This window comes from Vanessa atalanta, chromosome 15, assembly GCF_905147765.1.
Source record: "Vanessa atalanta chromosome 15, ilVanAtal1.2, whole genome shotgun sequence".
In the NCBI taxonomy this organism is placed as follows: domain Eukaryota; kingdom Metazoa; phylum Arthropoda; class Insecta; order Lepidoptera; family Nymphalidae; genus Vanessa; species Vanessa atalanta.
This window is the reverse complement of record NC_061885.1, coordinates 12036011-12048506: the sequence shown is the minus strand read 5'-3', so window position 1 is coordinate 12048506 and position 12496 is coordinate 12036011. Positions and strand designations below refer to the sequence as shown.

Below are 12496 nucleotides of genomic sequence, written 5' to 3'. Positions count from 1 at the left end.
TCATTATATTTACATTATAAATGTTGTTTTATTTCCAGTAGGATTATTAGTGATTAAAATAATAATGTGGTATTTTTATGAAATAAAACCTTTAAATTGCGCACCGATGCCTATTTAAAATTTCATTAATTAGACTGGTCACTTGTTTTAGAGTAATTATTTCACGTATTACATATATATTATGTAAGTAATACTTAATATATACACATTGTAATACACATTTGATGGTAAGATATGAAACACATCATTGGCATTTCGAAATAAGTGGCTGTGACGTCAACGCATGTAATGAAATGCAAAAGTGTCCTGTGGCTAACTTAATGAATGTATTTGATTGTTATTTTGTGTTTGGTTTTAAAACGCCATATATTATTAGGAGTATCATTCAATGCGTTTACATCATAAGGACCTTGTTTATATGTACTACAGAATTGAAAAAATATATAGTAAAGTATCTGATACGACTCATACAAAAAAATATATAATTATACTTCATTTTAAGAAAATAAAATGCTATAAAAATTATTTTAACCTGAGTTTAAGACGTTACTGTTATAAGTTTATCATGTTATTTTTTTATGCTTTGAAAATAAATTCGAAGATATTTGAATTATTATATACGTAAACATAAAGCATGTAGAACGATATTTCACTAAAATTTGATAAAAGTGGACGTTCACTTAAAAAAAGTTTTATTCCTTTTATTATTTATTATAATTTCCAAACGACCGTATTCGTTATCTTTGTCACTGTCACATGATATTGACACTGGCAGAATAAGCAGAAAATTAGTGTCCAAAATATGAACGAATTTAAAAATAATACAATAATTCAAATTAATAAATACTTACTTGCCCGTGTGATAAACTGAAAAACTTTAAAAAAGAGTCAAAATATATTAATCGAATAAATTGATATTGAATTGTCATGTCAGATAGAGGTTGTAAACAATATTGCAAAATTAATATAACATATTACAAAGATAAAAAACTTTGAAGTATAAGTTATCCTAATGCCTGCTCATCGTGATGAAGAAGAAGACAAACCCTGCAGAGCATGTTCAGACTTCAAGACTTGGACAAAACTGCAGAATAAGTCAAAAATTACTACGCCGAGTAAACCGGTAAGGTTATATTCAGTTTCGTAACCATTAAAATTAAAATTCGACTAGATTAATATTTTGTAAAAAGAAAAATTAAATCTATATTCCTCCTTTACAGTAAAAATGTTGTATATTATGTTATTTCATTTATAAATCTGTGGCATGGTTAACAGTTTCGCCAAATATAGGTCAATAGATCGTAATCATAATTTTAATATATAATTTCATAAGAATTAACGTTATCAATCGCTCAAAATTATGATATAATCTGTTGCAATACCTGAGTCATGTAATTATTAATTGCAAAACACCCATTTATAAATTTCAACAATATAATGAAATATATGACAATTAACTGTTAATTATTATGTAACAGTTTATTTTTTGTTCTTTTTTAAGCTACCTAAGCAAGCCAAGGAGTGTCCACTGGATAAAGATGAGCTGGGCAGGTCGACGTGGGGTTTTCTTCACTCCATGGCTGCATACTTTCCAGATAAACCAACCAAAGTGGAATCTGATAACATGACTAAGTTTTTCAATATATTCGCTCAATTCTATCCATGTGAACCTTGCGCTCTAGACTTTCAAGAGGAGTAAGTAACTAGTAAATATTATTTACCATTTCTATTATTTTGCCTGACAACATTTATAAGCAGCATGAATTGATCATAAAAGACCTTTAAAAAAAAAGATGATCTCAAGCCTTGTTATTAGAAATAAAGAGATTAAGAATATTCTGGAGTTATACATAAGAAGAAAACCAATTAACATAAAAGATACAACTGCCTATCTTCCCATAAAATATACATTTATGCTATACTGCTGAAACACTTGGATATCTATATGTGCTATACTGTTGGAGCACTAAAAAGTTTATTTAAATAAATAAACTTCACTAAACGATTTATGTATATTTATATATTTAGTCTCCATATTATTTTTATCTATATATATTTATATCTATTTCTATCTGTTATATAGTTAGCAAACTTGATACTTTTTATTAAATGAACTAAAATGGTATTTGAAAAACATATATTTTTTCTCTTTACAGCATTAAAAAGCATCCACCAAAAACAAAATCCAAAGACGAACTCGCAAAGTGGTTGTGTGAGAGACATAACGTAGTGAATGTTAAACTAGGCAAGCCAGTGTTTGACTGCAGCAAAGTCCACGAGAGGTGGCGGGATGGCTGGCTGGACGGCTCTTGTGATTAGCTGTACAATATCGCAGTGAAAATATTGCCTAATGAACTTTTCTGACCACATTGTTGCTCTAACTTTTTAATATACTCAAATTGTACAATCAAAGATTTTTAAATTATAATTATCATTAAAACAATAAAATAATCCAATATGCCTTTCTAATATTATACACATAGGTTGTATTTTCACTGTGAAGCCTTAAACTTTTAATATTAAAGATTAAGCATTGTTTTAATATGAAGATATAACTATTTTGTCTGTTTTAATGCCACCTGTAGTTAAAATGTGATAATAACATTAGAATTATAAATATTTACATATTACAAGAACTATTTTGATTCTTTATTGATATTTTATTATACATCCAAACTGAGATATAATTGACATTTACTAAAATAAATATAAAAAGTAAAAAACAACTGCTTTATTAAATTTTATTAAAAAAAAACTACATTACAAGTTATTTGATATTATAAGACCAATGATAATAATTATGACAATTTAATAAAAATCAGATTTAATATTTACATAAAAAATGTTGAGATTGTAAAGGTTGCTAAATCCGAATTACATTTTTAATTGTAAATAACAATCAATATATACTTAACAATAAAACTTAATCTATATAATCCAATAAGTTACAATACAACATTATGATGTAGAAAAAAATCCTTATAATTAAATTTCCCAACTATACTCCCATCTCAGATCAACAAATAGTTAAGTCTACTTATAATCTTGAAAGTAACAGTTAGTCCATGAAAACAAATGAAAATCAACTTGAAATTGTCACCATAACAGTTTAACCAGACACGACATATCAGTCACTTTTAGACCAACATTTTGGTCATTCTGGTCTTTGCTTGGTTTGTTCTCATAAAAATTCCATCTCTCTTTCGATCCCAACGAATTTCAGCTGTTCTGTTGGTCCATATCTGAAACAATAATTTCATGTTAAAAGATACAACATCACATCACATTGAGATAACATAGTGCTAGGTTCAGTGTGAAGTGTGCAAACAGGTGCACTCGCTATTCCCGATATTCAGAGATTGGCGCAATACCAGCGGCTTGACGCGTATTCTATAATCTTAAGCATTTGAAATAGACAATTAGCAATTGAGTAGTCAATGTTACCTGTAATCGAAGAACAACTCCTCTCCAGGCTGTATGGCGCGCTTGGCGAAAATACCGATGCGATGGTCGCCGTTCACCATCATCACCTTGGCGTAACAGTTCGGGTTGATAGAGTGGTTGGCGAAGCGAATCTTGTTCCCCTTGCGAGTCGCGTCCACCACGAAATCTAATATTATCATGAAACAGTTTTGATAAGTTAAAAATTTTATTGATTGTTAAATTATTATCCATAACATCTTTGGCATATTTTTATTAACTCGTAATTACTTTGTCATATTGACAATTGACCGAGGCCATGGCTAAAACACAGGAATCTTAACCAAGGTATACATACAGGTTGAAGCTCACTTAGTTTTTATGACTATAATATTATTCATCTCAGTTTTTGTGCTCTAAAGGATATTTGTGAGGAAACCTTATTGATAGATGAAATTCCACATAAGTTTGCACCAACTTACACTGTGGAACCATGGTGGAAAATGCCTCCTAGCCTCTAACTTTCCGTAGAGTAGGAAATACATAATAAATTTAGCAAAATAAAAGAAGTAATACCATACTAAATAAAAATAAAAAATTGAAGGAGGCCTTTTACAAGCAATTTTGAAGTGTAGTATCATAAAATTAAAGTTACAGAAAGGACTGATAAGAACCAGCAACTACGACTCCACTGGTTAAATTAAACTTGTATATAGTCGCCACATTACCATTATTGAGGTTGAACAGGAAGGAGCACATGTACTTGTCGTAGACCTTCCCGCGGCGGTCCGCCTCGTCCTGCGAGATGATCTCGCCGCAGTACTCCGAGATGAACTCGTTCTTGTGCGCGGCCTCCTTGAGGAAGATGCCCCAGCCGGCCACGTCCGACGGCGCCAGCAGCAGGTGCTTGTGCAGGCCCCTGCAGCAGGCGAGCCATTAGCGAGTGCGGGGGGGCGGGGCGCGGGGGGCGCTGGCGCGGCGGGGGCCGGGCGCACCTCTGCACGGAGACGTTGCGGCAGTAGAGCGGCAGGCGCTGCGCGAGCGGCGGCGCGAGGGGCGGCGCGGGCGCGTCGGCGCCGCACGCCGTGCACAGGTCGGGGTCGCACTCGCGCACGCCCAGGTAGCACGGGCACTGCTTCGTGTTGCACTGCGCCTTGCAGCGGCAGCCGGGGAAGCGGTTCTGGCCTGGCGGCGGAGCACAAGTCGGATCACTCGGGAGGTACTAACAAATTGCGAATCGATCGATTCGAGTTTTTTGTACAGGAATATCAAAATCGGCCTCAAAATTTCCTCAAACAGTATTCTTATTATTATTTCTCTCACTCAAGTAATGTTTGGTGTTATTAAATTTACTCTATATGATATTGAATGTAGCGATAATATTTGGTTCGATGGATATTTTTCGTTAGTTGTGTAAAGTATTTTATAAAAAACTTACAGTCGCTACTGCATTGACAAAACTTCTCACAGAAGTTCTGTGACTGAAGACAGGGGCACATGTTGTCGCAGGGCTGGTTAGGGTGATCACACGGCGTGTAGTTGTATCTGCGGACATTTTAATAAGAATAAATTTATGAAAGCTATTTTGTAATTACTAACAAAATATTAATATCATTATCTACTGCCATTACTATTTTGCAACTATTAAAACTATCCAAATGTTTATTAATAAGTAATTATTTGTCAACTCTTTAGCCGATTCTAACAGCTGCACTAAAGAAAAATAAACAACTCTGAAGTTGAATAAACGTGATATCATTAATCAAGCCCTAAACTAATAATAATAACCTGTGGACATCTATGGATGTTTTGTCGTCGAAACTTAGGAAGTTAAAAAGTCGATATAAGTAGTTAAGTGAAATAATGTGCATTATAAATAGAGATATATAATATCATATAATCAAGAACTGTCTGTAGTGCATTATATTGTAAAGCCACTAAGGAACCGCATGGAAAATGAAAAGGGGTTTGTTCAATTTTAGTCCTTCTGCCCTTGGAATAGACATTTCGTTCAAAACTTGCGTACTCGTATTTTTGTTGCCGTCATTCCATTCTACTCGTGCGCTTCGGGAGTATATATAGTATCTAAAGTACTCCGTAGGACCTAGGAGTGTACCACCAGAGAGCAAAGGCGGGCACTCACACGTGGTGCGAGGCGGAGTCCTTCTTGAGCTGGATCTTGCGGCAGTGCACGGACCACAGGCGGTGCTTCTTCTTCTTCTTGCGCGGCGGAGTGCACTCGGCCTGCACGCCGCAGCTCTCGCGGCCCGTCTCCGTCCAGTGCCGGTACACCTGCTGGCAGGTCTTGGACAGCATGACCTGCGCGATCGCGCAGTAGTTGGCCGGGAACACCTTGTGCAGCGACCGGAACAGCGACTGGTCCGAGCCCGTCCACTCGGATTCGTCGCCCACGGTCAGGCCTAGAATTAGGACAGGAATAAAATAAGATCGACCTGTGTCTGTAGTACGTATTATTGTCTGATATCTTACTAATTGTGGTTCTCGTAGGTCGAGTGAGGTATATTATAAATATAAACGTCCTTGAAAACTTATAACAGATTTGATGAGTATTTTCTAAAAACCACCGCAGAACACGACAGTAAACTGTCACAAGGTGATTAGAGACCACATCAAAATGCAACAAAGCAGCATATCAGCTTAAATCGGTAATCAACTACTAATACTAATTTAATTCAGTTCCCTCATTAAAACTTACATAAATATTTATAATTATAAATTGAATGTAATAATATCTACCGAGGGCATTATAAGTCGCTTCTGCCGGAGAGTCGGCGGGCTTGTTGATTCCATTCGTGCTCCAGTTGCTGTTGCTGGAGTTACTGTTGCTACCTGAAATCATTTTATCACCTTATCATCATCACTTTCTAGTAAGAAAATAAAAATATTTAGGTGTTATAGTTTAAAATTAAATCGACAACTTTTGACAAAGTATACTATCGTAAATATCAAGTCTCTTTTCTCACTCGAAGCATGAAATTTATAAAATATTTTTTAAACATAAATATATGAGGAGGGGGCGGCACCAGTGGGGGCACACAGCCGCAGTGCAAAGCGGGCCCATAGTTACCCTTCTGGTAGCGGTTGCTGTCGTTGCTGTCCTCGGAGGAGGCGTCGTTGGGCGAGTCCAGCGCCAGCGGCTTGTCGTCCGCCGCCTCGCGCGCCAGCTGCTCGCGCACGCCCTCCTGCGGCACACACACACCGTCACACACCGTCACACACCGACACGCCGAACCGCCGACACGCCGACACGCCGACACACGCCGACCCTTACCAGCAACATGAAGCAGCTCGGGCTGCACGGCTCGGAGAAGGGCTTCAGGTCTGGGCCCTTCCGCTTGGTTAGATTCGGTCGCGGGTGACACGCTTGTAGGCCTGGTCGGGTTGTATAGAATACTAATTAGAACGCATGCGATTAATATACTGACAGTCGTGCAACCGAATTTTTTTTTACTGTTTAAAGAAATCTTATTTTTTGACAGTTGCCGTAGATTCTGTTATGAGTAGGGTTGCCAGGCCTTTTGAGTACAAAATCCAGGATTGGTACTCGATCAGGAAATACATTTTTCAAACTGGAAACGAATGTAGTAAAGTTTAACATTGACCTTTGAAAAAGTATATAATACATAAAATGAAATGTAGTATAAAAAATTATTGACAAAAAGCCCAAACACGTCCCAGTCACGACCAAAACTGTGGAAAAGCAAACATGACAACCCTAACTCTACACAATCTTTGAAGAAGCCCAATATAGAAAGAATCCATTTTCAATATGATTTTAATTTTAAGTTTTATTTATGATTTTTTTTAATGATTCCTTCCCAATTACTTTAATATGCAGCCGACCCAATCTTAAAGTTAAAACATTAATTTACAAATGAATTACAAGTAATATGAATAAAATAAACAATTAAAATTATTAAAAAAAATAAACATAATTACACAGTGACCAAAATAAAATGGCGTATAAATAAATATACAATAAATAAACAGCAAAATAGGTGTAATAGTTTAGGGTTATATTTAAAACGAGTAAATTTGAACTAATTTTTTTTTCATCATATAATTATTTCTGCCAATTATCTTATTGTGTAATATCATTCGTGGATGATATACTCTGATATTGGAATTGCGAAATAGCCAAAAATAATGGTAATAAAAGATGAAACTTTCATATATTTAACCTTACCTGTGGCCTGACTTCCTGTCAGCCAAACAGAATAACATAAACTGGTAAGGCGTATGATATATTCAAATCATCATTATAATACACATAATATTATGACTCTATTATCAAAATGTAATACAAATATGTACATAATTATATAACCAAAATAAAAATATATCTCAATAATTTAGGCTCTTATCATCACTGCTGAAGTCATTCTTTTACTTTTCTTTTAAACAGAAGGTTCAGAATATATTTTATTATATTTAATTATTCAATTCGAATGTTAATTAAATTCAATTATCGCACGCATTAAATTGAAAATGTCCATTCCACGAGTCGAACTCCTATCGGACAAAATACTCGCTCCTCATTGGTCGACGCTCGCTGCCATAGATAAGCGAGACGCGTCCAGCATGTAAGACAATCCTAAGAAATGATTTGGCCGTGATGATAAACAACAACAAATGTACGAATAAGGGAAAATTTCTTTGTGACCTTGTTTTTTGAAATGAACTAAAACTAAATAATTTTTTATCATCTATATGATTTTGTACTGAGTAAAATGCTTCTATTATGATACATACATATATTTATATATACATAATTTGGGCTACGGTTTTGTGATAATTGCTTGCACTTGAATATTCACTATATGACATCCATAACAAAAATGATTTCTATTGCTCCACACGGTTCCTGCCAGATATAAAAATTTTCATTACAATTACAACTGCAAATATAAGAAGAAAAATTTATATCACTATAATATGAATATGTAATAAACTGATGTAACTATGTGTTTACTGTGATATTATTTTACTAAATATACTTATTTTGCCACACATTCTTCGATCACTTCACTACTAAAAAGCAACAGCAGCGGTTCTCTGTGTAGAGAGTGACTCAATACGATTACCACAAGGGAAATAACAGATCAGTTCCCACAACAGGTAGCACATGGCCGGTATAACACGTGTACGCATAGTGAAAGGGTCAAACTGATACACAGCGCGGAGGAGCGGTACTCACGGTGCAGGAAGCAGTCGTACTTGAAGCAGCGGCGGCAGAAGAGCGTGTGGAAGGAGTGCATGGTCTGGTCGCGCGACACGGACTCGGCCAGCGGCCCGTCGATGTTGGGCGTGCACTCGGGCGGCAGCGCGTTGGGGTCGCTGCGGGACGTCAGCTCGATGTACCTGCGCACGCGCACGCGTCAGCCGCGGCCTCCCCCCCCTCTACCTACCCACTCTCACTCGACATACTTCTCTCGGAGCTCCTGGGCGGTCCCCTTGTCCGGGAATTGGGAGCCGATGGCCTGGAAGATGATGAATATCGGGAACTGTTTCTCGTGTATAATTTTCTTTTCGCCGTCCTTGACTTCCTTCTTGTCCTTGTCCTTTTCCTCTTGGTCCTTTGGAGCTTCCTTCTGGAAACGTAGTGATCGAGTCCATAAGTAATTACTGGTATTATATTGAATGAAACGAAAATTAATTGTAAGTATATTCGATAAAACGTCTGCTTAAGAGAAAATAGTTAGTAAGAAAAATGACATAAATATACAATAATTTATCAATCCGTGAGAATGGGATCCGACCTTTTGAAACTGAGTCACGCGCAATCGCGTCGTTTTGAGACGAGACTTTGTCTCTTACCTTTACACAATAATTATTTTAGTGATAAGAATTTTAATAGATCAAAATAAAAAAAGCATGAGACGTACACATTGTAAATTCAGTCACATGAAAAATTCCTGCACATAAATATCAACATCTGTTTATAATCTTATAACAACTAAACCAAAGAACTGATTGTTATTGTGTTGGACATAAAGGTAGCCTAGGACCCAAATAAGGGCATAGCAAATTATAGCACATCTTTAATGGGCAAATTATTGACTAAATCAGCTAAGCTAAAATTACAGCTAATTTTCATTATTTGATCAATATGGTATCACTATATGGAATTTTTGAGTATTCGTTTTGAACCATAAAACAAGACCATTTTGAAAAAAATAATTGTATATAGATTTTGTTATTTAATACCTAAGACCTGGCTCAACTCCATATAATAGTGAAACATATTGTTTGATTATTATTATTATTATAAAGCCAACTATTTACCTCTTTCTCTTCTTTTGAATTACGCAATTCCCTCTCCTTTCTTTCCTCAGCAACTTCTTCCTTCGTCTGATAAGCTACTAGTGCATGAACCAAGTCTACAAAAAGCTGATCATCTATGAAACCACCTTCTTTGTCACCTGAAATATATTGAAATTTTAGCAATTAATTTCTTTAAGAAGTAACATTATTGCAGTAATTTATTTCATTTCCTAAATATCTTGTACAATTTTGTTTATTCAAAGCAATGTGTTGGTCATTATTTCTGTCATAAACTTTCGACTCTTTACTCAATAACATTATATACTTGAAATTTTACCATTAAATTGTAATGAAATGTATTAATTATTAATCAAATGGCTTATGCATAAATTATTATTATTAGTTACAATTAAATAACTCCTTAATAGATTTCATATTTACATAATTTTGCAATAGGTTTATAAGAAGCACTATATAACTGATAGCGTGATCTTGAGATGCTTTTCATTAAATGCAATTATTTGTCTTTTTCGATATCCACCGAAGCATTTATGAGAGCCACACACCAATGCGATTATTTCAATTAAGTTTGTGGACGGGACCAATTTAATGCTAAAATTAACTTACCACTATACAATTTACTATAAAATATTATAAATTTATTAGTATTCAAATTAACTGAAATATGAATGTTTTATCAGATATATAGCTAGAATATTGAATATCTTTACCAGGAGATATTACATTCATTACTTCAATTACAATAAAAGTTAATAGTACATATGTGTATATAATTGTATATTTATAAGCTAATTAATAAATAAAGCTATAAATTAAAACTTTGAAACAATTTATGAAATATTATTTTATTGTGAACTTTATGTAGTGGTTACTAACATTAATATCAACTTCTTGATTTTACTCCTACCTTTTAACCATATTACTGTTTATGTTATGGTTCTAAAACTGACTAATCATATAAATTAAGGTATAATTATATGAGTGTTCCCTATGTGCCTATAAATAAACAAATGAGTCAATGTACAACAATATAACTGATAGGAAACAGATTATTTCTCGAGTTATCTAAAAATGATGACTATGGTTCAATCCACAAACAAATAGTAAAATGATGAAAAAGCCGATGTACCATGCACTTTCCCATCGTAGTTCTTTATGAGCTCCTCGATGAATGTACCATCCTGGTCCAGCACCTCATCTCCCATGTATGGAATGTTGTGGAGTACAGTCTCATCTTCGACCATAAAGTTCTTTTGTGTTGGCGCCCAGGTATACATGGTTGGTATTGGATTAACAGAATTTATTATTCTGATTGGTACTTGCTGTGTTGTTACCACGCCTGTACCTGTGTAAATGTAACCTTTTTCATTTAAATTTACTTATGTTAAATTTTTCTTCTAATATAAAGTCTGCCATTTAGTATTTTTTTAAAAGTTATGTATCAAAGTGACTGAAAAGTTTTTGACTTCTGACAACAATTTTATAATTATTAATAGTTGAAGGTGTGTAAAAGAAAAAATTGTACCATCCGTATGTGTAATTTCAGCTCGCTTCATAAGAGTCTCATGGCTTGAGCTTGGTGCAGGAGGAGGCCAGAACGGTCGACGTCCACGCTCTGAAAACTCATTTTCGCGAGATTCTATTGCCTCGGACATTAAACGCAAATTCCGAGCCCATGCCACTTTCACTTCGTCAGCCCGCTTGAATCTCTAAAATAATTATTATTAATCAGTAAAAACAAAAACATAAGTGGCGTAAAACAATAAGGAAAGCAATTTATACCTTTACTTGACGAAGGCGCATGTACTCCGTCTTTACTCGTTTCTTCCATTCTGCTGATACCTTAGATTTGCTCATATGGCAAATTTATTTTTACAAATAGGCAATTCTAACAAACTTTACTTTTATCCAATCATACATAAAACCGCTAACTTAAAAATACAATTTTAATGATTTATTGATTAAACAATAACTTGCGCGCCCCGGTGACACAGAGTAAGAATTATAAAATAAGAATACAGATAGCTTAATAATTCGATTCTGATTTCGAACTTCTGTTTGAAATTTAACAAACATTACTATGATTATTTATTTATTATATGACACTTTATTATTGAGTTATATTATGACGTTAATGATGATATTATTTTTTTAAATAATAAAATGTTATTTATTTATCATCCAATTAAGTTTAAGCATCTATACTGTTTACTCATGGGTTAATAAATTAGGTTCTTATATTACTAGTGATTAATCAAATATTCTTATATTTGATAAATCACTTTTCATGGTTTGGAATGGAAATTCTACTCATTCAAAGCAACTCCTTTCGGAAAAACAGAAGATATTAATTTCTGTATTATATACAACTATTTATTTTTTACACGACATTCAATATTCAGTTTCATCCAGGTTTATCATATAATAACAAATTTAAGTTAGCTTAATACTAGGGATATAAAGGCTTCCAGTATGAGTGAGAAAAAATTTCTCAAAATGTGTTCAAATGTTAAGCAATAAGTCACTTGTAAACAAATTTTGCATACATTATACGAAAAATTAAGAATAATGTATATACTATGCTTCATTTCGATATAACACTATAAAAGTAGAACATAGTAAGATGGAATCTTAAAAAACGAACCGCTTGCTATAATTTAAAAAATGGTTTTTGTTTTTAATTTCCTACTAGTTTTGACTAGACTAAAAAATAGCATCTTCAAGTATCTTAAGCAAAATTCAAGCAGAAGCATCTAAAACTGGGATAACA

The 12496-nt window shown here is 34.2% G+C and overlaps 2 protein-coding genes across 2 annotated transcripts; one reads left to right on the top strand and one right to left on the bottom strand.

The window, feature by feature from the left end:
- Positions 1–773: 773 nt before the first annotated feature.
- On the top strand, positions 774–2599 carry LOC125069335 (FAD-linked sulfhydryl oxidase ALR). The gene is made up of 3 exons (XM_047678796.1): positions 774–1123; positions 1502–1695; positions 2157–2599. Exons 1-3 carry the CDS (start codon positions 1013–1015, stop codon positions 2317–2319), a joined length of 468 nt encoding a protein of 155 aa, XP_047534752.1. The 5' UTR covers positions 774–1012; the 3' UTR covers positions 2320–2599.
- A 235-nt stretch (positions 2600–2834) lies between these two features.
- LOC125069348 (histone-lysine N-methyltransferase E(z)) lies at positions 2835–11722 on the bottom strand. Its single transcript, XM_047678814.1, has 15 exons — positions 11509–11722; positions 11252–11435; positions 10856–11071; positions 9727–9863; positions 8869–9032; positions 8639–8802; positions 6713–6813; positions 6509–6623; positions 6178–6270; positions 5564–5840; positions 4859–4965; positions 4416–4605; positions 4149–4339; positions 3445–3610; positions 2835–3242 (listed from the first exon to the last, which is right to left on the bottom strand). Exons 1-15 carry the CDS (start codon positions 11581–11583, stop codon positions 3182–3184), a joined length of 2241 nt encoding a protein of 746 aa, XP_047534770.1. The 5' UTR covers positions 11584–11722; the 3' UTR covers positions 2835–3181.
- Positions 11723–12496: the final 774 nt, after the last annotated feature.

What these genes read in the sequence shown, in the direction of transcription:
- LOC125069348 (XM_047678814.1), bottom strand. Translation starts at nt 11,583, where the DNA reads ATGAGCAAATCTAAGGTATCAGCAGAATGGAAGAAACGAGTAAAGACG. An exon ending in CTACGATGGGAAAGTGCATG is followed by an intron (nt 9,864 to 10,855) that starts GTACATCGGCTT and finishes AATATATTTCAG; the next exon opens with GTGACAAAGAAGGTGGTTTC. An exon ending in TTGTCAATGCAGTAGCGACT is followed by an intron (nt 4,606 to 4,858) that starts GTAAGTTTTTTA and finishes CTCCGCCGCCAG; the next exon opens with GCCAGAACCGCTTCCCCGGC.
- LOC125069335 (XM_047678796.1), top strand. Translation starts at nt 1,013, where the DNA reads ATGCCTGCTCATCGTGATGAAGAAGAAGACAAACCCTGCAGAGCATGT. An exon ending in TTACTACGCCGAGTAAACCG is followed by an intron (nt 1,124 to 1,501) that starts GTAAGGTTATAT and finishes TTCTTTTTTAAG; the next exon opens with CTACCTAAGCAAGCCAAGGA. An exon ending in GCTCTAGACTTTCAAGAGGA is followed by an intron (nt 1,696 to 2,156) that starts GTAAGTAACTAG and finishes TTCTCTTTACAG; the next exon opens with CATTAAAAAGCATCCACCAA.